At 43.7% G+C, this 24,902-nt stretch overlaps 1 protein-coding gene across 1 annotated transcript in view; it reads right to left on the bottom strand.

The window, feature by feature from the left end:
• MYO3B (myosin IIIB) overlaps positions 1–24,902 on the bottom strand; it is a 423,285-nt gene that overhangs the window by 351,624 nt on the left and 46,759 nt on the right. Inside the window, exon 7 of the mRNA XM_059927242.1 lies at positions 12,171–12,316. Coding sequence (XP_059783225.1) covers positions 12,171–12,316 — 146 coding nt within the window. The remainder of the gene's footprint in view (positions 1–12,170; positions 12,317–24,902) is intronic.

Genomic DNA, 24,902 nt, shown 5'->3' with positions numbered 1-24,902 from the left:
GAAGAGGCCAAGGAATGCAGGTAGGCTCTAGAAGCTGGAAAAGGCAAAAAATGGATCTTTCCCTAGAGCCTCCAGAATGGACCTCAACACTGATGACTCCTTGATTTTAGCCCACTGGGACTCACTTCAGACATCTGACTTTCAGAACTGTAAGATAATACATTTGTGTTGTTTTAAGCCACTTACGTTTGTGATCATTTGTTATAGCAGCAGTAAGAAATTAATACAGGGGATGTGCACCTCAGATCTTGCTATTATGGGGCTGTGCCTGAAGACATTAGAAAAATATATAAATCAGTATTATCCTGCAGATGCTGAGTGACTTCCAGAAATGTCCAAATCAGGCAGATTCCCTGTGACTTGGTGGCCTAGAGGTAACTAACTTCAAACCTCTCCTCAGTCCTTCAAACACTAAGCTTCCCATTCCCTCACTCTTCCAGAAGGAAGGCGTATAGAAGGGGCGGACTGCAGGATAAGGGCAGCAGGAGAGGCCACACCCATTGAGACTGATAAGTAATGCAGCATGCCTGCTGGAGCTTCCAACCCAAGGGACAGGTGGCACAGAAAGAGGGGTAGGAGGGGACCAGGACTCCAGAGAGCAGAACCAGAATTCACACCAAGAATATGAGGCCAAAGTAAGGAGGAGCTGAGGGTTTGGATGCAGAGGAAGCAATAAGGTCACAGGGTCCAGGAGGAGACCCTCCCACACACACAGTACTCCTCACCGTTCCCTAAACTGGCCACAAGCTAGGTGTGGAGCTAAAGAACAAAACCTGGATGAAGCCTGGTGGAAGGCAACACCTGTATCCCAGAGCTAGGACCAGGCATGATGCTGGGATGCCCGTCTGTCCTCTGTGCAGGTGGAGAGGCCCTTTGGGACACGAAAGCACATAATTCTGCTCCTTGGATTATGCTCCACTGTGCTTGGTCCTGCCCAGGAGGACATGTGGGTCTTCTGGGACATCCTCACCTGCCTCACAATACCTGTCCCAGATATGTGATAGGCCACCACAGCTACTTCTCAATGCCCCAAGTTCTACTTCTACCATGCGGTTCCCTTTATTCTCAGATGGAGCCATTTCCTTTCATTCTGTACTCCACTCCACAAGTCCAGAGTCTGGAAGGAACTCAGAGAAGAAATGCAGAGCTCCGTTCTCCATGCTGAGCACTGTGGAAGGGAGGGGCTCTTCCCTGCCCAGGTAGGGCTGGATGGGGAAGGAAGTCTTGGCTCAGTGGCCCAGAGCAAGGGAGGGGAGGAACTCTCATGTACCCACTTCCTATCTGAGTCCTGCTGGGCATGGTATGTAAGAACGCCTTGATTTCTACAGAAATACCCACTGGGGGTTGATGGAGTGGAAGTCTGGCCAGTCTAACCCTCCCCCACTACCCCCTCCCCCAGGACTCTTACAGGCTAAACATCTCACTCCTATCCCCAACCCCCCAGCCCTAATAATGACTTAGGCAGCCATCCAGGACCAACAGGCTCCAAACAATATAAAATTGCTGTATTCTTTTCCTTGGGCTGCTGTAACAAAGCATCACAAACTAGGTGGCTTAAAACAACAGAAATTCATTCCCTCACAGCTCTGGAGGCCAGAAGTCCAAAATCAAAGGGTCATCAGGGCCAGCCTCCCTCTGAAGCCTCTAGGGAAAGCTCCTTCCTCATCTCTTCCAGCTTCTGGTGGCCCAGGTATTCCTTGGCTTGTGGCACTGTGGCCGTCTTCCCGTATGTCTCTGTCTTCATATGTCTGTCTGTGTGTCTAGGTCCAAATCTCACTCTTCTTTTTTTTATTTTAATAACTTTTAAAAATATTTATTTATTTATTCATTCATTCATTCATTCATTTATTTTGGCTGTCTTAGTTGCAGCATGCGAGATCTTCATTGCAGCATATGGGGTCTTTAGTTGTGGCATGCAGACTTCTTACTTGCGGCATGCATGAGGGATCTAGTTCCCCAACCAGGGATCGAACCTGGGCTCCCCCGCATTGGGAGCGCGGAGTCTTACCCACTGGACCACCAGGGAAGCCCCTAAATCTCCCTCTTCTTATAAGGACACCAGTCATATTGGATTAAGGACCCTCTCTGCTCCAGTATGACCTCATCTTAACCTAGCTAATTACATCTGCAATGACCGTATTTCCAAATAAGGTCAAATTCTGAGGTCCTGTGGAACTAGGACTTCAACATATCTTTTTGTGGGAGACATACCACATTTCAACCCCAGACAATCACCATTGACTATTCTGCTGAAATGCTTTTTTTCTGCTTTTACATTCTTCATAATGTACAACACACTCCCATCCGTAACATCTCTAATTTCTCGATTCTCAACCATGGGGTGGGGATGGGGAAGGCAGGAACCAGAATTTTCAGGGGAGACACTTTAGTTTTGAAATATAAATAAACAAACAGCAGTCTAATAGTTGTTTCAGGGCAGGGTTTTTCTCAACCCTGGTTGCACTTCAGAATCGTCTGGGGGAACCTTAAAGTACAAAACAATATGCATATTATTACAAATGTATATATTTGTAAAAATTAATTATATATTAATATAAATGCTGAGTTTGACTCCAGACCAATTACATCGGAATCTCTGGGGGTGGTGCCTAGGCGCTGGTATATTTTAAAGCTCCCAGGAGATTGTAAGCTGCAGTGAAGATTAAGGACCTCTGTGCTGGGTGAGACTGGCTGCTTAGGGAATGGCTCCGGCCCTGCAGTTGGTGACTACTCACGCTTCTCTCCGTTGGTACCCATAAAGTGTAGGGAGGATGCTGAAGGAAACGGTTTACACAGGCCTTGTTATCTGAGTGCAAAACATTCTGCTTAAGGATGGTGCCATTTTTGCCCCCCTGAGAGGTGAAAGGATGGACTGGTGACAGAGCAGGAGCAGAACCAGAGCTGAGTGTCCAAATCCCAGTGTGAAATGCCAGCTTCAGGCCCGCTAGAGTTCTGTCAGGGTAAGACTCTCTTACAGCAGCTTGAGTGTGGTGCCCAGAACGAAGCCATCATTCCAAAGGGGGTCTGGTTGGGAGGGAGCCAGTGTGGGGTGGTGTTTGTTCTGACCTCCAAACGTGAACCGTGAAAGACTGTCTTACTGTTTGACCCCTACTGAACTTACAGCCACAATTAAATTCATTTTCCGCCCATGAATTCTCAAGCCATGGCTCTCTCAGCCTATACAGCTCACCAGAGTTTCCAAGCCTACTTGCTTGTTAGAGAATCCCATTGTTCTTGGCAGTAGAGGTCTTTAGGGGATTCCAAGTCTGTCATGCAGCATACCAGCTACCCTTCCACGAATGTGACCAACAGGCTACTATGTCCTCCAACTCATTACACATTTTAAAACATTCAGCAGGCAGGACAGTCAGCAGAGCCCTGCCCAAGGCCTCCAGAACTTCCCTCCATGTTGACACCCACACCATTGCCCAGTGCTCCTCAACACAATCCTTCCTGGGCTGTGATCCATCAACATCACCACCACCATCCTCCAGCCTGTGTTTCTCCATCTTGGCCACAAAGACATCACAATAGATTTCAACCTTAGGGCAATATTCCAAATATATTCTGTATAAAACAGTCCCCATTTGCATTCATCTTGCAGGAATACCAAACAAGGACATTAGTCGAACATAGCTTATTTTTAGTGAACCCATGCCAATTCCTAGTGATCACAGCTTTTCCTTCTAAGAATTCATAAGCTATTCAAAGAAAAAAAAGAATCTTAATAATTAGTCCAGCATAAAGTTAAGCTCACCAGATAGTAGTCTGCAGGTCCTGCCTTCTTCCCTTTTCTGAAGAATTAAAACACATTCTCCCTTTCCACTCCTCTAACACTGCTCCTGTCCTCCAGAATTCTTCCAAGATCACTGTCAGTGGGTCAGCAGTCTCATCTGCTCAGTCCCTGGAGTATCACTCCTCCCAGCCGAGAAACTTGAACTCATCTGGAGCAACGAAGTACTCTCCTTACAATCCCCTCACCTGGCTTGGATTTCAGTCTCCCTTTGCCAATGTTTTTAGCCTTTGTAGGCTGAGCTGGAAAGAAATCATTCCCTTCGGAGGAGAAAGTGGTAGCAAAATGAAACCCAATCTTGACAGAGCTCTTACCATTGTCCCTTTACCTGGGGACATGAAATTTCCAGAACCTGGGGCAAGGTTGTACCTACCAAGAGGGCTGAAGGGACCCTATAGAGGGAGGCAGCCAAGCCCCCATCACACAACTCACCCACCAAGCACAAAGCTGCCACAAAGATGGGACTGAGAGGAAAGGAAAAGCCCTGCAGCCTCAGTTCTCAGAGGATGACAGTATCACTACTCATTGTAGACACGATGGGAATGGGGACCAAGGCCAGCTCTGCTCCCCAAGGGGCAGTCCCATTGTCACATTCATGGGTGTGTATGGGGACTGGGGGGGGCAGTCCACATCTCTTAGGAGTATGTCTGTTAACAAAGGAATTGTGACAATGGATATTCAAGGCAGATTCCCTCAGATAGACACAGTGGAAGTAGTAAGCATTTACTGAGAAATCAGTCTTCGTTCTCAATTTCCCATATAATCATCAATCAGTCAATTAGCTAAAACCCTCAAATGATTGATCTCACAGGTGGTTCTTTTGAATGGAAGGTGTCAATTCTTGAGCTACAAGGGAAAGCAAATTCCTTACAATATAAATACACTTTTGAGATTTTTTTCTTTGATAGCATCCAGCAAAAATAGAATGCTTACTATATACTGTTCTGAGCAATTTACATTAATTAATTGCTCACAGCAACTCTATGAGGCTGATACCATTCATATCTCCATTTTACAGAGGAAGAAACTGAGGTGCAGAGACAAGTGATTTGGTCAAGTTCATACAGCTTGAAAGTAGTAGAACTGGTATTTGAACCCATGCAGACTGACTACAGAGCACTGAGGTAAATGAATTGTAAAAATAGCCCAGTTTTCTACCCCTTCCCATATATATGCTTGGAACCCTGTCACCAATGTGAGAAGTGCCCTGGCTAGCCTGCTAGATGATGAGAAGCCACATGTAGCAGAGCCAAGTCGTCCCAGACAAGGCCATCCTAGACCAGCCAGCACCCAGCCAAATCCCCAGCTGACCACAGCTGCACGAGGAAGCCCAGCCAAGATCCACCCGAGAACCCACAGACTCATGAGAAATAATAAATGATTGCTGTTTTAAGCAACTACGTTTGGGGGTGGTTTGTTACCTACCAGTAGATAAGTGACACAAACACCAATGCTTGACCACTACGCTGTATTTTCTTTCCTATGACATTGGCTTCACCTGACTCCAGGATTCTCCAGGAACGGACAGCTCCAGCTGTGATGAGCCTTCATCCAGATAACCACCTTATCACCCTTCATCCTTGTGCTGCCCCTGCCCTACCACTATGCTAACCCATGAAGACAGTTTATAACTATTCTTCACCTTTACTCCCTGGTTTTCTTTGGAATCAAGAGGAAATGAGGGTGCCTCAAACCCTTTGGTACTATTTCGAGCTCTGTTTCCTTGCCTACCCTCTTTGCCCATCTCTCCACCATTTAGGAGCTAAATGGGAATTGACCAAAGTGGTGCCAAAATAATGAAATCAGCGTCATGAGGGAGAAAGCGCGGATAGTGCTTGAAGTCAACACCTCTCATTCACTGGCCTTTCCCTTCTCTCAAGGCGGGCTTCTTACTCCATGGGGATGGGGACCAGCACTCCCTGGGGGCATGCTCCTGCTTTGCCACCTGATCCCTAGATGAAACCCTGCAAAGCTGAACTTTCCCTGCCTGTCGGGATTCAGGAGGGGCAGCAAGCTGCACCTCCACAGGAACTAACAGCCCCAGCTGCTCAACTCAAATTAAAAAAGAGTCTGGAAACATGTTCCACAGAGCAGAAGCCTTCTGGGGCATTTCTGCCAGCTGCCTCCAGCTACTACGTTCTCAAGGAAATGGAGAGGATACCCCACGGGGAAGGAGGGCACCCCCAAGGCATCATGAGGGGTAGGGATTACAATCCACTAAAATGAGACTAGAAAAAACCCAAAGAAAGAAAAAGACTCATAAAAGAACATGGTTTTTCTACTGGAGTATTTCAACACTTTTTTTGCTCTTAGGCCCTCAATAAATGCTAAATGATGCTAATTCTTCTAGCTCTTCTTGCTTTATGAGTGAAGCTGGGATTGTGAGGGTTTGTTGCTCAGGCCAATAGCTAAGTGACCTGGGTTGATGAAGAGAAACCAAAGTTCCCCCAGGGTAAACCCAGCCTTACTGTGTCATTAAACACCCACCCCCCCCCCCCTCCTCACACATTACACTCCAACAATAGTTTAGTTTTAATTTCTTTTCCTTATATTTCACAGCCATAAGGGAAAACGTCCTGTGACAATTCTGTAATACTAAGACAATTACTGGTGACTCAGGACTCCCTGCTGCCTCTGCATCTTCTCACAGCTGAGGAGCTGGCTTCCCACCCATGTAGGAACAATTTGCTTTGTGAATTAGGAAATTCAGAATAAAAGGAATCCTTACCCTTTAAAAATGACAGAAATTCAGATGAAATTAGACAAAAACTCAGCCCAGGGAGTCTGTTTCAGAACAAGAGTCAATTGCAGGCACTGAGACCCACAAAGACTCATGCTTTCTGAGCCCTACCGCCCACAGCATCCAGGTAGCCCAAGAGTATCCTCTGTGATTTCTCCTCCTTGCTCCTTTTTCCTGGGTATCCGACTTCTGCCCATTTCACCTCTGCCAATGAATGGGGGAGGGGACAGTAAACTATGTTCTCCTTGAGAGAAAAAAATCCCTGTCTTATTCATCTTGCAACTCAAGCACTCAGCCCAAGCCTGACTTAGCATGAACAGAGTTAGAGATATCCTAGATTAGAGGGCACGCTCATTCCCAAATCCCCAGCAGACTGTGTTCCAAAGCACTTTTGTAAATGGGTAGTTTAGAGCTTGGAAAGCATTTTTTTACATAAGCATGAAGTTCTAGAGACAGGCTACATCCTCAGACTCAATTATAAAACTCGAGTTGGCCATAAGAGTCTAATAATGCACCAACAGTGAGAACTTCAGGTATTCCATTGCCTCCTCCTAAATAACCATTTAAAATAGTTTCTGTGACAAAACGCATTCCAAATCAGGATGCCAGAAGCAGATTTCCATTTACTCCACAACCAAAGCAAGGTTTTCCTACTGAAAAAATAAGAGGAAGATGAAAGGGAGGAGATGCTGCCCCTACCAGAAACAGCCCTGATGTCCATGGCAGGTGCAGGTCTTGCAAGGAGGGTGGGATGGGACAGAAAGGACTGGGTACCAACAATGATAACCTGAAATTCTTTAGTTCAAACACTGGTCTTAGGTGTTCTAAAACAGGAACTAAAAGGCAGCTGTCTGAAGGGGAGTTTGGAGAAGGGAGGGATTTCTGGTTTGGGAGTCATAAATCGATGAGCCAAGGAGGGCCTGTGCTCACCTATGATGACTCTTGATTTCTGTTCTTCAGTTCCTTGACTGACACACTCACTGATGCTAATAAAATTCTAACTCTCAGGTTTACTGTGTCAGTTTGAAATTGGGAGCATGGAGAAGGAAGCTGGATTGTGAGCTTCTTAAAGGCCGGGATACCCTATTCATTTCTGTCTCTTTTTTTTTTTTTAAAGGAAAATTTTATTCAAGCCAAATATAACTCAGGAACAGCCTCTCAGAAAGCTCCGAGAACTGTTCCCCCCTATTCATTTCTTTATACTCCAGTCCCCTTGGTGCTGAATTCACAAGTCATCAATAAATAAGTATAATTTAAGGAAGGTCTTTAACTTTTCAGTGTAGTTGCAAAACATGAGGGCTTTGGAGTCAAACTTCACAGATTCAAATCATTTTCCTTCCATAGGTGCAGGACCAGCGGCTTTCTCCCAGGGCTTCCAGTTTTCTCCTCTAGAAAAAAGGGTGGTGATAGCACTTCCCTCAAGGGTCACTGTGGGAATGAATGCATTTGTATTTGTGAATCGCATAGCACTGTGCCTGCCACATAGTTAGCCTTCGATAAATCTAAGCTATTGTTTTCCCATCATCATGTAGCTACTTATCCTACATTTTGCCCCCCAAATTAGTTTCTCAGGGAACGTGGTGAACATGAAAGTTGGTTGGTGCAGTGTGTTGAATTGTGGTCCCCTAAAGATATGTCCCCTTGGAACCTGAGAATGTGACATCATTTGGAATAAGGGTCTTTTGCAAATGTAATTAAGACAAGGATCTTGAGACAAAATCATCCTAAATTAGGATGAGACCTAAATCCAATGACGAGTGCCCTTACTGGTCAGACAGAAAAGAAGACACAGAGAGATGGGGAAGAAAGCCATGTGGAAACAGAGGCAGAGACTGGAACTATGCTGCCACAAACCAAAGAGCACCAGAAGCCACCAGAATCTGGAAGGGGCAAGAAGCAGTCTCCTCTAGAGCCTTCAGAGGGAGCAGGGCTCTGCTGACATTTTGATTTTGGACGTCTGGCCTCTATAACTGTGAGAGAATACATTTCTATTAAGACACCAGGTTTGTGGTAATTTGTGGGGGCAGCCCTAGGAAACTAACTCGCTGGGTACAGTTTGGAACAACCTAAATTTGGCGAAAACAAGCCCGAACATAAATTGGAATTATCACAAGTTCTTTTCCCAAATCGTGTACTACAGGGAAATTTCTCTTTATGAAGGAAAAGTCACTGGCTTCAGGGACTGGAATGTTCAAGCCATTCTTTCCCATCCACTCCCAACCAAGGACATTTCTGCTGGGAATCTTGAAAACACTCTGCATTTTTCCACAGGAATGCGGTGGAAGCACTCAATGTGCAGTAAGACTCTGCACAGAGTCAGCAGCTATCTGGCCCCAAATAAATGGGCAGGTGACGTGGCTCTCAGTCCTTTCCAATAAACACACCCACGCTAGTCCCTGCTGTCTCCCTGACCCCATCTGTGGAGGTCCAAGAGGTCATTAGCCAAAGACTCCAAGCTAAGGAAACATACCTGGTTGCCAAGAAATGTACATAATTGTATATTCCTAATTCTATGGGTTCTTGCAAATAATCTATGAAACAGATCTCCTTTTAAGTGAAAAATATATCCAGGTCATCTGCAGGATCCTTCTAACCCTTTGGAATTTACAGTTCTCAGGAGAGAGTCCTGACAGAGATGTTGTCGAATCCACTGATGCCTAGAGAAATGGTTTTCATTCCTTTCCTCTCTTCTAACTCCTGGAGAGAATAGCAGCAGACAGAGCAGTGACTGTCAGAGAGGGTGACTTTTTTAGAGCAAAGGCGTTAGACAAGATGACACATGCTGACAGGCTCAGCAAACAGTGGCTGCTCTGCCAATCAGCTGACAATTTCTGTGTGTCTGCAACGTAGGAAAGATTGTCAGTCACGCAGTGTTTCAAAGACAGGTCACGACGACCCCGTGTGTCATCTTCTAATGCCAATCAGCAGACAATTTCTGTGTGTCTGCAATGTAGGAAAGATTGTGAGTCACGCAGTGTTTCAAAGACACGTCACGACGACCCCGTGTGTCATCTTCTAACGTGAAGGTCAAAAGAAAGGGGAAGGTGGGTGGAGGCAGAGAGGGGAAAGCAGGAGACCCCTGTGCAGGCAAATCAGGCTGGTCTCGACTCCTATTTTCTGACAAAGCCCGGGGAACCCGTGTGATCACCTGCTTCTTGACATCTGAGGCTCCCACCTCACATGTAACTGGCACTGCATTAATTCCTAAGTCCTTTAGAAATCGTGAAAGTCACTTCTTCCCTGACTGAGGAAAGGTCTTTTCTTTCCTTACTTGGTAATTTACTCAATTTATTTACATTCAGGAAAGGGTTGTAGGGAAGAGGAGGGAGCCACACAGATTCAAAGGATTCTTGTCATTACCTGTCATTTACTCTTCTATTACAAAAGGAAATGCTGAGACAGAATGAGAGAGAGAGCCCCATGAAACATACAGGTAGATAACCTGAGTGCCTGTTTAAAATATGTAAATGTTAAATTTCTCCACTTTCCATCAAAGAGCTTTTCTGAGGAAAGGATACATTTTTACCACTCAAGATTACGATAGAGTATACACATGCGCGCGAACACACATGAGACTGCACTTGGTCAATCCACAGCCCTTCATAAGAGAACTGCGTGATTCTAATTAACAGGATACTTTTTAAGTAAATAACTTGGTGATTATAAAAAGCTATACAGTACATACAAATATGTTACATTTTTTTAAAAAAACCTCCATCCTTCCTGTCCAGAAATGTCCAGTTGGCCGTTAAGGTTGTGATAAAGGCAAAGTGTTGAGCACACGTAATCACACTGAGGGGCCTGCTGACCGACTAGTGCTGACGTTCCCTAGTTCAATCTGATTCATCTCATGCACAGGAACCAAGAGGTGGTAAAAGGGTTGGAGATTACACCAGGAGGAAAGAAAGAAAGCTTCAACCTACTTTGGGATAAGGATCCTTGTCACCCCTAAGATCCTTTTCTAGCAATTGCTCTGTTCCTGAAGTTCGCCCTGTCCTGAGGCAAGCAGTAGGGGGCTTGGTTATTTGTGTTTCAGATCTGGAAGCTTCTCCCAAGATGGAAGAAGCGAGGGAAGTGAAAGTATAAAGGTTATTAGATATCAGAGGTTTGGCTGGGCACCACAAGCAAGCTAAGAGGAGTCATTGGAGATGAAGGGTCTGTTAAACACATACACATTTGCATGTACACACACATACACACACACACATACACTTTCTAGGCTGCCTCGTATTTATCACCCTATGAAATTTTTGAACAGTTGCTCTGTACACAAATGCACACTAAAAAATAAATAAATAAATAAGACAGAGAGAGAAAAAAACATATCCAAGTAGATGATCTCTTATCAAAAGTACATGTCTTGCTAATCAGAAACCACATCTTAATTCTGATAATTGAGAAATTATGTGGCTACAGTAAATAAAGAGTAAACCATTTGTAAAAAATTAAAACACACACACAATCATCCCAGATACCAGTTCTCATTTTCTGACATATTACTGTACACAATACTGTTTTAGGGTCCTGCATTCTTACATTGTTTTGAACATTCATCAGACTATTAATTTTAAAAGCTAGGAGCTTTGTCCTAATCACCACGACCTACTTCTGTACTTCGGAAAAGGCAAAAAAACCAACTCTGACTTGGGTGGGAATCATTTTGGGAATAATGGTGGGTGGTTGTTCACATCCGGATTAGGTATAAAACGATAACATTATGATGATGAACGCCACAGAGCCTCATCTGCATATAAATAGACCTAATCAGAAATGCAAATTGCAATCAGGAGACATTTTTAAAGACTGTGATAGCTGTGTGATTGTGCAGATAAGGAAAGGTTAACACTTGTATTGTTAAAGCAGTTAAATGGCTCCCAGCCGGCCCAGGGCCTTCCTTTGAAAGAGAAATGTGGAAGGTACAAATCTCCCAACCTGCAACACTCCTGGATGGAGCTTTCCAGAGCTTCATTTTCTATAACTAGAGGCTCGAGTTGGCCAAACAGCAGCCCTATTCTGATGAAAGACAAACAGCCAAACCTCTTGTACAAACCCTTAATGAATACAGACAATAGAAAATAAACTGGCATTTAAATACCCTTCAAACAGATCTCTTTCAGCACAATTGCCCATTGAGACAGAAATTAAAGGATGGAGAGAAAGTCATGACTGATGTAACATTTTTCTGATATTTTTTAGTGCTGGTACACATTTTTTTTTCATCCCTAAATTTTTCAGCATACTGGAGAAAGATTCAAACTGGAAAAAAAAAAAAATAACCAGACATGATTATATAATTTAAAAAGAAAACACCAGTATTTAGACAGATTACTTAATCCAACACCGCATTTTCAGTCTTCTCGTGCAAAGCGCAAAAAATGAACATGTCAGAAAAATTAGAGTACTGAAAATATGCAATTGTTATGACATAGTCCTATTATTTTTGGAATATGTTACCTTTCAGGAACACCCTCTCCCCCACTTCCCTGCATCCGCCCCCACCTCCCCCCCAAAAAGAAATACATTTTACAATCAGGCTTTCACAGGTTTGGAGAGGAACTGTTCATGAACTATTTATTATCCTTAACGAGCCTCTTTCACAAAGAACTAATGAGCCAAGAGCGCCATCTTGTGTCCTACCTTGGAATCTTAAAAAGCGTTTTCACAGGATGCATGTCAAAGAGGGGAGGGTCTCCATCCCCCAGTTCAATAGCTGTGATCCCCAAGGACCAGACGTCACAGCGAGCGTCATAGGAAGAGTCATACTGCTGCTCACAAGCAATGACCTATCAGACAAAAGCAGGACACAACACATCAACCCCACCCACTGACACCGCAGATGTCCTGAAAGGCCCTTGGCCGATCTTAGCCCCCTTCTCAGTTCCCTTGGCTATACCGATATTAAATTCCAGTAATAATAAGATGTCCGTTTTCTAGGCCTTATTTGTGTGATTGATTTATCATCTGATATGTTCATTAACTTTTAAAAATGTATCAGTTCAGTTCAAGAAACATGCATTGAACCCTCTAGATACCAAGAACAGTGCAAGGGGAGGTACAAGGGTGAATACCTCACCACAGCCACCCTGATGTCCTTTAAGGAAAGGCTTTGTCTAGATCCTTCAACTCATTACCAGCTGCTGAATTCAACACTGAGGAGCAATTGTTCTCAAAGATGCCTATCTCCTGCACAAAGTCCCTAGGAGCACGGCATTTGAGCAGAAAGCTGTTGAAGACTGATGTGGTTAACTTAAAATAGGAACCACTCCCTCCCATTCCCCTTTTCCAAGAAAATCGGCCCCCTCCTCAAACCCCAACAACCGGTTTGTGTCTCAGCCCAGCTGCTGCTTCAGGTATTAGCTCTACTAGGTGCAAGAGAAGGGGAACCAGTAAATGCCCTTGGGCTTGTCATTGGTTTGGAAAGTATGGAACCTTGTGGGGAAATCTTTTTCTATCAACGTTTTGAGTCAGACAGGAAAAGTTCCACCACTTAGACTCTGGTGGCTATCACAGTGGGGTCAGGAGAAGGCAGGGGTGGGCCAGAGGCTGTGCAGGAACCAAATGCTCCTATTTGACCTGAAATCTGCTTCCTTGACCAAGGATGACTATGAGCTATGAGCTATGAGCAGGTGGGAGACTTTTATTAAAGAGTCTGATGATACATGTCCAACAGCCTATGAGGTAGACATACAGCATCACTGGAGACCGCAGCAGGGCCAAAGTGATGGTCCTGCCTGCCCTCTTTGGCCATCAGAAGGTCTTTGACTTTGAGTAAGATGGACCAACTGGCCATGGGGAGTAGAAGAGTGACAGATCTGGCTTATATATTAGCAGGCTACTGTGCTGAGGATACAATAATATGGAACATGAATAGAAGAAGCAAATCTAGTTAAGATGTTACTGCAGGAAACCAAACTAGAGACAGTGACAAATAATCAGATTCTGATTATATAATTTTGAAGGTAGAGCCAACTGGATTTGCTGAATGGGACTCGTAAGAAAGAAGAGTTGAAGAAGAGTTCAGAGTTTTTAACCTGGGCGATTCCAAAATGAGATGGGGAAGACAGTAGAAGAAGTAGGTTTGGGTTGAACAGCAGGAGCTCCACTGGGGACATACTAAGTCTGAGATGACTGTGAGACTTCCAAATGGAGACTTTACTTTTAGCTGGGTAAGACGCAGACTTCTGACCTAGAGAATAAACACACGTTGTTTGAAGCCACTAAATGTGTGATATTATGATGTCAGTGACAGAAAACTAATACATCTGCTCTCTGCCAGACCCAGGTCACTGGTCTCATGATGCCAGGCAAACATGCCCGCCATCTTGCCCAAGACTTGGTGTTCCTTCTCCTATAATTTCCGTCTACCCTTCTCTTTTGGTTTCTGAACTAAAGAACCTTTTTCTATGTACCTGCATCCTTGGCCTGATCCGAGCCCAATCCTCTGAATAGACTATCCTGCCACAGAACATCCTGTCATACTTTTAACACATTATTTTCAAATATGTATTCAAACTCAAGTTCAGATAATTCCGATTTTGGAAGCAGAGGCCATTACATTGCCTGCCGAAGATCTCACTTTCATCACCTCAATCTGGTGAGAAACTACATTATTCTAAAAGATCTCCAGAGAAGGCTATTTACCACCTTCCTTTCCAGAAATGACATTTCCAAATGTGTAAGACAAACATAATTTTAGACCTATCAATCAGCAAATAGTTCACCATTCTTATACATTCCTGTAAGGGAAAAAGAAATAAGACTCTATCCTTCCCCAACAGGAGCTACGGCCAAGTGAAATTTAAAGTGAATCTATAATAAATTAAATGACAAACCATGACAACTATAAATGTCCTAAGACAATACGTACTAGCATGTCCAATAAAGGATATGGGCTCCAAAAGCTTGGGATATTAGAGGGAGACCAATTCAGGCTAAGCAAGACTACAAAAAGTAACTAGTGCCCATAGTCCACAACTTCCAGAAAGAAATTCAAGTCAACTTCTAGCTATCTTGGATGGGACACAGAAGGCAATTCAAAGAACCCGTCCAAATGTGGGAATGGAGATATCCTATCGATTCTCAAGTGCTGTCATAAAATATTCAAAATGTTTATCTGGTTTCCACTTCTCTTTACAGTCACACACTATCTTCAGCTCAGTCTGATTAATAGGAGAGTATCCGTTGGCCAAATTCTCTTCCCTAAACTCAGCTTGTAATGTGACAAAGGAATTATTTAAGCTTAGCCTTCTAGAGAAGTTTATAGAAAATGTCTCTAGTAAAATAACTCACAAATAATTATTGAGTACCTATGAGCCAGGCATGGTACTAGGTAGGTATATAATCATTCTGTCAGGTAGGTACTACTATCAACTTTTGTAGGTATGGAAACTGAGGCACAGCACAGTTAAATAGCTTCCCCAGTACCCATAGCTAGTCATGGTCAGGGACAGAATTTGAAGGCAGGCAGAGGAGAGACAAGTAAACAGATCATCACAATGTGATAAAAGTACTCTAAATAATAAAGGTTATATTCAAGAAACAGTTGAATTATCAGCATCTGTACACATATTTGACCAAATTAATCATGTTTTTGAGATTTTTGTCACCTAAACTCTATCTCTTCAGAGGGAGTCTCTCTTTCCATCTCTCTTTACTGAGTTACATGTGATGGGATTCAAAGAAGTACTCTAAGAGGTTGCACCCCAACTGAAGGTCAACACATCCTAGAACTGGATTCCCTATCAATCCAACAACAAAAGTCTGCAACTATTTCTTTAGGAGAAAAAATAATTTCATTCTCCTTAGCTCAGCATTCTCCTTGTCTCTAGGTAAAATAAAGCTGAGTTAAGAATGCTTCAATGGTCGATTGGTCTTGCCCCCAGGAGGAAGTGACCTCTCAAAGAGCTCTCTGAATCAGTTGTTACAATGCTCCACAAAGAAAAGGAGAGTGGCAATGTCAAGTAAGTGCACTGCCCTGGCACCAGGTTTCCCAGGTTCTGTAAGTCATATTAAAGAGGTGGGGAGAGAGGAGTCTGAAGTGGTATTGACACAGGCCCAGGACCCCAAACACCTTGTCCTCTCCCACTCCTCCACCTCACCTCGACTGCCCCCAGGAGGAGACATGCCTAAGGCAAGTGTATACTCTCCTCTACCTCAAGCCTTTACTTCAATCATAGGAGTATAAATGATGTTGGTGGCAGTGGAATAGGGAAGATAGAATAGATGTGAGAGAGAGTTCAAGGAAAGACTTGCAGGACTTGGGAGGCTAGGAAAAGGGACACACCAAGGAAGACAAACATTATTACCCTGGGTGACCAGGAGAATGATGGTGCCATTTATAAAACAGGGAAGTCAGGAAGAAGAAGTCAGTTTGGTAGGCAGTATAACAAGTTCAAATTGGGTCTAAGCTCTACCTCTAACCAGGTACAGAAAAATCATGTGTGCTCTTGAAAACTCACTTCTTTTTTTTCACATGTAGATACAATAAGAAAAACAAAATTCCATCAGGATCAGAAGCAGAATATACTAAAGAGTAACAATAAAGCACTGATATGTTATCAGTGACTTCATGGAGTTTTAAATTATAGTAAATATATCTTACATTTCATTCGGAAAACCCGAACGAACTTTCTGGCCAACCCAATATATCATGAACTTTAACAAACTGGTATATTTATCTTAATCCAGCATTGTGAATAGAAAAACTGCTAATGAATGTCAATTTTACAAAGTAAGAATTCTCCAAAGCTTATTTATTTTTTTTTTTTTTAAAGATTTTTTTTGATGTGGACCATTTTTTAATTTATTTATTTATGGCTGTGTTGGGTCTTCGTTTCTGCGCGAGGGCTTTCTCCAGTTGTGGCAAGTGGAGTCCACTCCTCATCGCGGTGCGCGGGCCTGTCACCATCGCGGCCTCTCTTGTTGCGGAGCACAGGCTCCAGACGCGCAGGCTCAGCAGTCGTGGCTCACGGGCCCAGCCGCTCCGCGGCACGTGGGATCCTCCCAGACCAGGGCCCGAACCCGTGTGCCCTGCATTGGCAGGCAGACTCTCAACCACTGCGCCACCAGGGAAGCCCCAAAGCTTATTTTTAAAGTCCCACTAGCAAGTTCACATGAAGAGGATATGCCTTCCGGAATGTTCCAAAAGATGTGTATGTAGACTGTTACAAAATATTTAGTGCACCTGGCAAAGGCTAAGAGCACAGAACTAAATGAATCAAAATAAAGAGAACTCTAGTGCAGTATTTGCTAATGGCCTATTGGCTGCAAGATTAAATTATTGTCTCGCTGAGTCTCAACGAGTTTCAGGATGTGTAAGTCCCTACATACTTCTGCATACTCACCTTTAACAATCTTCAACTCTTTGTCATGACATTGGTGAGTGTTTATACTGTTTCTGAGTTTTAATGAGTAGTTTTATCTACTTGGTGTTAATCTATCATTAACCTCATCATTTCTTCTAGGTTTTAAAGGGGCCAGTCTTAGGATCTCATCAATGTGACCTCTGAAGTAAACAGAAGTAACCCAGGGTAAGGATTATGTCTTATCTTTCTTCCTTCCTCATCCACATCAATTTGTGGCACTCATCAGAGAAGCTATGTTGAAAAATCTTTGGATTGGAATCAGAAAGTCTGAACTCCATTATTCACCAGCTGGGCCCCTTTGAGCAAGTCCCTTGAAAACTTTGAGCTGAGGGTTCTTTAGTCATAGTGACCTCACTTTCTAGATCTATAAGATGGCAAGTTGGGGATGAACCATCTCTACTATCCCTTCCAGCTCTAATATTCTATGACTTCATGATTTCCAAATAAGTGGCTTTCTTATCTCAAAGAGATATCTCAAACTGAGAGACTAACCTCTCCATGCAAATTACCTAGCGAACAGTAGATCATTCTGGTCTGTGAACTGGGTGGCTGGAACCTTGAGGGGATTTTATTGCCAGTATTTTGTAGAAGGTCTTAAGGTCTATGAAAAGATGCTGGTTGCTGTGATAATGCCTCCGTCAAGGAAGATGAGCTTCAGCGACAGAGCAATTGTTTGGATGCTGGTTAATGGAGCATGTCCACGTTCCTACCTTGAAATGCAAACTTATGGCTTTTCTGATACACTTAGACTACACTGCTGCTTATTTTAGGAAGGGGGAAGACACTAATGCTCGGATTACTAGCAATATCTATGCACTAACAGCTTCAGTGCTCAATGCCAATTTTACCCAGAGGTGGGCTTGAGAATCCCAAATGTCGGTCATTACCACCTTGGCTGCCCAAAACTTCTTTCTGGAGGGAACCAAGGACAAGAAATAAGTTTTCACTATAGTTTAGCTCTACTGGTCTTTGCAGCGAAGGCCAGCAGTCAGCTTTCTTTGTCAGGGCAGTTCTCCGTAAGCCTTCTTCAAGCTAACGGGTTCCAAAGTTGTAGACTCTAAATCTTCCCCAGTCACTCCCTCCTCCCCTCTCCTAAAGGAGTTTATAGGGTAAAACTGCACCCACAACTTGATAACGCAACTGCTTTGACACCTGTCATCTCCTTATCCATCCCGGGCATGGTCCCCTGAGTTCTGTTGAGGAGGCTGGCCCTTTCCTCAGCCATGAGCTGGAGAAAAATAACTGTGAAAAGCTCTGGGACTGAGAAAAGACTTGCACCTCTGCATGGTGCAAGAAAATCCCAGAGCAAGCCATCTTCATTTTGGTTGCCACTCCCTCACTGGATAACTTTAGCAAATTATTTAATCTCCCTGTATCTCTTCTTCCTATGCAAACTAAACAACCCCTTCCTCATGGGTCTTATCGGAAGCACTGCTTAGGAAAATGCAGGTTACCCAGCTTTTTCTATGGCACCAAAATGTTAATAGTAGATATCATTAGGTCACTGATGTATGGGTAATATCCATTTTATTTATTTACTTCTTTAAAACTTTTTGCATTTTCTAAAATGTCTACAGGGAACATGGATTATTTCTATAACAAAAAAGAACAAATTTTGTCTGTTTTTCTGTCTTGAAAATGTAAATAAGTATTAGAAAGTTTGCCTTGATCTTCAAGGGTGTGTTTCCTTCCTCAGGGGTATGTACTGGCTGTGGGGATTCTTCATCAGCAAGGTGATAGGTTAAAAGTGTTGTCTTGGTTGTAAAACTAGGGTCCCATGAATTTAAAAAGAATTAAAGAAATTCTCTTCTCAACCATATTCTTTTCCATTGTAAGCACCAGACTAGAGTTAGTACTTACACTTTCTCAGGCCACCACGATCCCATGAAATGCCCTACGATTACAGTTTCATTTCAGCCTAGACCAAGAGTAGGGCTTACTGATAAAGTTCCCAAGATAGGGGGTGAGAGCCACCCTCTATCTCTTGCAGAAAGACTTGGGCTATAAGAACCTTAGAGAACAGTTTCTCCTCATCTCAAAGTCTTCATTATCTATAAAGAACATCTGTATTAGACTGGGTGTAAAGGGGATAAAAAATAGTCAACGTATGAACTCCTGCATTCAGAAAACCTAGATTTCTCCAACCTATTTAACTTAAACCATTTATCAAATGATATATCAAAGAGCTGCTGGGCTGAAATCTCTTTCAATAATGTGATTTTTAACCAATACTTTCAAGCAAATAATATTATAGTAGCACCATCCACCATAAGGAAAAATATGTTTTGCTCTTATAAAAAATGATTTACCAAACTTAAAAAACAATAGATGTTATTCAGACTATTTTATTTTTCCACTAATATTTTAAAATGTCATTAAAAATGCAATTAGGTTTGCTCTATATGGTCTGATTTCTCATCTTAGTAGAATTGATCATGTGATCCAAAATTATAACCAAAGGTCAAGATTAAAATTTCACTCAAGTACAGAAGCAAAATGCTGTTATCTCAAGAGCTAAATTTCAGCTTACAAAAAGGCAAAGCAAATAAACCTAAAGTTATTAATCTTTGGCTGACCTTGAGCCCCAAAATACAGTCAATAGGCTGGCAAATAAGATGGGCTGAGAGGTAGGAAGGCAAATAGGATTCTTAATTTTGCTTACATAATTCACACAGCATAATTAATAAATGTTATTGATCATAAAGATTTCTAAAATAGAATATCCCTGGAATTGTAAACTGCAGTTATAAATATTCCAGTGGCAAATATTATTCATCAGTTTTACATACAAACATCTTAAAGTGTTACAAGCTGAGATACTGAACAAGCACATGAAATCTCTTCCCTTGGATGAAATATAACTTTGAGTGAGGATACATTTGAGATTTGAGGTTTTTTGCTAAGAGGATGTGGACTAGAAGAACTGAAATTTATGGGGGGGGGGGGTTTCTCTTTTTTTTTTTTTTTTTTTTAGTTTATTGATAAAACTCAAGACTAGAACTGAATCTATACTTTGTATGCTGAGAAATTGCCAGAAATAATTTAAATTATACTGTTCTTATGAAATTCAGAAAGGTCTCTAATTAAAATATGATGTCTACAAGTCTTTTTTCAGGATTGTAACATTCAGCTTATGCCTTTAGAAAAATAAAACAAGGTTCAAATTAAAAACACTCAGGGCATCCCTGGTGGCGCAGTGGTTAAGAATCCGCCTGCCAATGCAGGGGACATAGGTCCGATCCCTGGTCCAGGAAGATCACACATGCCGCGGAGCAACTAAGCCCCTGCGCCACAACTACTGAGCCCGCATGCTGCAACTACTGAAGCCCATGCACCTAGAGCCCGTGCTCCACAACAAGAGAAGCCACCTCAATGAGAAGCCCACGCACCGCAACTAGAGAAAGCCCGCGCGCAGCAATGAAGCCCAACACAGCCCTAAATAAATAAATAAATTTAATTAATTTAAAAAAATAAAAAGACACAGAGCACGCATACACAACACCACTTCCCACCATGGCTGGTGGAGGGCAGAGGGGGACTGTTCTGGGTTTGAGGCCAGCATACACACTGATTTTTGCACTTTAAATTCCCAAAGCCCTGGGAACATATCGTTTATACTTAACCATATGGTAAGCCCTGCTCTCAAACTCAGGACCAGTATCACAGAACTCCCCTGTGAAAGGTAAATCAGCGACCCCAAATTTTTGTATGTGTCCTTAGTACTCAAAGGCTCCAAAGGAACACATTTGCTTAGAGACCCAGGATCATCCCACCACCCTCCCCAGCTCCAGCAGCTTCCCCACATCAGAGATGGGTGCTGGAAGGGATCCGAGGATTCATTAAGTCAACCCCCCTATTTCAAAGAGGAGGAAACTAAGGTGCTGGGTGAGAGGTGACCTGTCCAGAGTCACAGAGCTGGTTTGTGGCCAAACCAGGAGCAAACTCCATGGTTCCGGCATGAGGGAAGCATCTCCTGGGGATTATTATAGTACACAGAATGCTGAGCCATTGCCAAAGGGATTTCGTGTTCCATAAGCCATAGCCACACCATCCTCTGAGTGTGTAAGCATGCCCTCCATTTAAGCAGATGGAGTTCCTGCCGCCTCTCACTTCCCCTGTCCCCTCACTTTCCCTTCCGCTGCCCCTTTCCTTTGTCAGCTAGTGCTCCAATTCTACCAGAGTTCAGTTAAGGAAAGAATGAGTAGGAGTTCTATAATTCAGTTCACTTTACAGCTGTTAAGTCAGGTATTCTTACCCCAGGTGAGGAAACAGATTCGGACGGGCTAAGAAATTTCTCAAAGTCATACAGCTAGTAGGTGACGGAACTAAAGCATAAGCCTGCGACAAGAAACTAACTGGGGAGGGGGGGTTCTCCTCCACAGTACGTCTGAAAAACAGGAAGGGAAGAAAATCAAACAGAATAACTGAATGCTCCCACACGGGCATACTGCTTTATCTGCACGTAGTCTCTGGGTTCTGTCCTCCCCAGGCTGATGTCACCAGGCAAACCAGGACGCCCTTGGGAATGTCACACATTCCTACCAAAGAGTGATTTCCTTTAACGGTTTAAAACTAAAGAAGGTGTGGGGAAAAGCTGGGCCACAATAGAGCACCATAAATACAAGTCCGCACACCCCTACCTGCTCCTGCTTCACCTCCACCCCAAGGCTCCTCTGAGTCCCATTCCTAATGCTGACTGCCCGCCTCCCTTTTCTTTCCTCTGACGGCTCAAGGACCTCCGGACAGAGAAGCCAGTGCAGCGCTGGCCTGGCCGTGAGCTCCCTCTCCCTTTCTTGGGGCTGAGCCCCTGTGCCCTGGGCGGGGCAGTGGAAGCACCGACCGGAGGGTAGCCACCAGGTGATTTGAGACTCAGAGCTCAGGAAGAGCTGGGCGGGCTCTGACGTTTCTTCAGCAAACACTTCTGCCCCTGCAGGAACAGTTCTTCCTCTTTGGTGGACGAAGAAGGGGAAACAGCAGGTGTCTTGCCCTTCTCACCTCCCCAGAGAGGGGTGGGAGGACAGCCTGGAAAGTTCCAAATGCTCACGGAAGCTATTACTTTGAAACATCTCACTTAGCACTGAGCAGAAGGCAGGATGGGGAAGGGAGGACATGAGGCCCCTGCTCTGGGCTCACGTGCTTCTGCACATCTGGGAGCTGAGGCCTCAGATGGGGTCCTATATTTAGACCCGCCAGGAGGAGGGTAACAACAAGTCACCGCCACCTCCAGGGCCAGCCCCCCACCTCCACACTGACAGATGACATATGACTCAAGCCCACAGAGCTCCAGCTGAGAGGGGAGCTACCGCTGAAGCTGAGGGTGCAATCGAGGGCTGCACCAGTCACTCTGCCCTTGTCCTGGGCCCTTTACCCACCGGAGCCCCAGGTGCCTGGGTTGTGCTCCAGGCCCCCTGAAGGCAGAACCACTCTGGGAATGCAGGCAGGGTCAGCCCCAGAATGAGAAGGGAGGGAATCCCTGCTTCTTAGAGACTGACACAGGAATCTGGAGGGAACCAGGGAACACAAATGGCTACAGAATCTCAGAGGTGAATGTCTTGGGGGAAGACACACAGGTCTTTCAGCCAAGGATCCAAGGTTCTAAACCCCTCACTTGAACCTGTTGAGCAACCAAAGCCTACATTCTTCACAGTGAAGTAACTGGCAGATGGGATCCCAAGAATCCTCAGCCTTTTAAAACAGAGTCAGGTAAAATCAGACCCTAAAGGTCTTGCCATTGCCATTGTTTCACCCTTATTGAGATCTTGGAGAGATCCCACCTTCCTTATCTGACTAATACCAGAGGCACGGAATGTGAGAGCTGGAAGAGGCTTTTCCCCCTGGAAACCATACATGTTCTCTGAAACACAGAAGGGACCTAGGAGGCAGAGACTACCCAGGCCAGTCTCCTTCCAGCTGAGAACAGGATAGGGAGGGTTGGGCTCAGGCAATAGGCACCACCATTTTTAAAGCACTTACTATGCTGGGTACTGCAGCAAGCACTCAGTACATCGTTTCATTTTGTCCTCTGACGCTGTTGGTCAGTGGTTAGGTAGGTAAGCAGGGTATCTATGATTTGCTCCCAGGTCTATCTGACTCCAAAATTTGTACTCTTATCTCTTCTACCAAACGTGAAGCCATATTAAAATAACTGAACCACAATCGCTTTTTTAAAATGACTGGCAGAGCTATAACTATTTAAAATCCAAATCACCTAAATTCTATTCTGAAGAACTTTGTTATTTTATTTTTCCAGATCTTTCCCTTGGGCATTAATTACATTGGTTTCTAGTGTCATGTTGAAATATTGCACTTTCCTCAACATATTAGGAAGTATAATTTTTATCTAAAATAATTTTTAAATTGGAAAAGAAAGATATTCATCTTATCTGGTACACTGGTGGTTGCAATTAAACGGTTTGCTCTAGTATAGTGGCTAAGAGGGAGGATTTTGGAGCTAAATACCTGGGTTAAAATCCTGGTGGCATCACCTAACAACCTGTCCAAGGACAAGAACAGTACTTTCTGTGACTTATTTACTTTCTCTAAAACATTGGACTAGTAATAGCAGTAACTTTATGGGGTTATTGTAAGGATTACAAATGAATTAATTCATACAAGGCACTTAGTGCCTGGCACATAGTAAGCACTCAACAGATGCTATTAATTCTTATTAGGTACCAAACCCATTAGCTAGAGCTTAGGGAACAAAATGGTAATAATGACAACAATAGTATTTCAGCTCTGTAGTGGTTTATGGTTTTCTCAGCCCCTCAACACAAAATATCTCTTTTGTCATTTCTATTCCTGGCAATGCCAAAGGAAATAGCATTATTGTATCATTTAGCTAGGAACAGCATAATTAACGAAGGCAAGAGTGGTTGCAAAAAGCCTGCGATATTTCTGCATTGGTGTAAGCCAGTTGTTATGGCAACCGTCCCCAGTCAACCCTTTGCCAGGGAGAGAGAGACCCATTTTTGGAGCCGTCACAGGACATCTGTTTCTCCACTCAGCTGATTAGCTCTTGTTTGCAACAATTAGCAGATGGAAGTAAAAATGAAAAAAAAAATTTTTTTAAAGAAGCAAATATTTATTTTATCCACAAGTCTGCTTTCTAATACAGAAGCAGACCTTTGGCTATTTTAGGAAGATTCCAAGTAAACTGGATCCTTAATATATAGGCTGCTTCTCTCATTGGTGGGATGGCAAAGTGTAGTCAACCTATAAATTACAGGTGATAGGTCCTTCATGTATGTCTTTTAAAATGATGTGTCTCCACCACTACTCCATCTCTGCACGGCTTTGTTGCAGGAGCTGACTCAGCACACACTTTCCACACTGTACATCCCATATGAACACACTGAAGCAGAAGAAGACAAGGCTGGTGGGCTAGGAAACCTGAATTCTGGGGGCAAGTCTGCTCTGAACTAGCATGAATAGTATCCTCTCCCTGCTTTAGTTTCTTCACCTGTAAAATGTAACTTGGATTCCCATGCTCTTTGAAAAGCCAAACAGCTCCAGTATTTACCAGATACGTGAATTTGGGCACAATACCTCCTATCCCTCTTTGAGCCTCATTTTCCCCAGTGGTAAAATGAAGAAAATAATATCTACTCTAGAGAGCTGTTGTGAGAATGAAATAAAATAATGTATTAAAAAAGCACCCGGGGCTTCCCCGGTGGCACAGTGGTTAAGAATCCAATGCAGGGGACACGGGTTTGAGCCCTGGTCCAGGAAGATCCCACATGCCGCAGAGCAACGAAGCCCGTGCGCCACAACTACTGAGTCTGTGCTCCAGAGCCCTCGAGCCACAACTCCTGAAGCCCAGGCACCTAGAGCCCGTGTTCCACAACAAGAGAAGCCACCGCAATGAGAAGCCTGTGCACCGCAACCAAGAGTAGCCCCCGCTCACCTCAACTAGAGAAAAGCCCGCGCGCAGCAACGAAGACCCAATGCAGCCAAAAATAAATATATTAAATAAGTAAATTTAAAAAAAAGAAAACTAAATGAC

The sequence above is a fragment of the Balaenoptera ricei genome, chromosome 7 (assembly GCF_028023285.1).
Source record: "Balaenoptera ricei isolate mBalRic1 chromosome 7, mBalRic1.hap2, whole genome shotgun sequence".
Lineage (NCBI taxonomy): Eukaryota > Metazoa > Chordata > Mammalia > Artiodactyla > Balaenopteridae > Balaenoptera > Balaenoptera ricei.
Note: the sequence above shows the minus strand (reverse complement) of the source record. Positions and strands in the feature narration are given on the sequence as shown.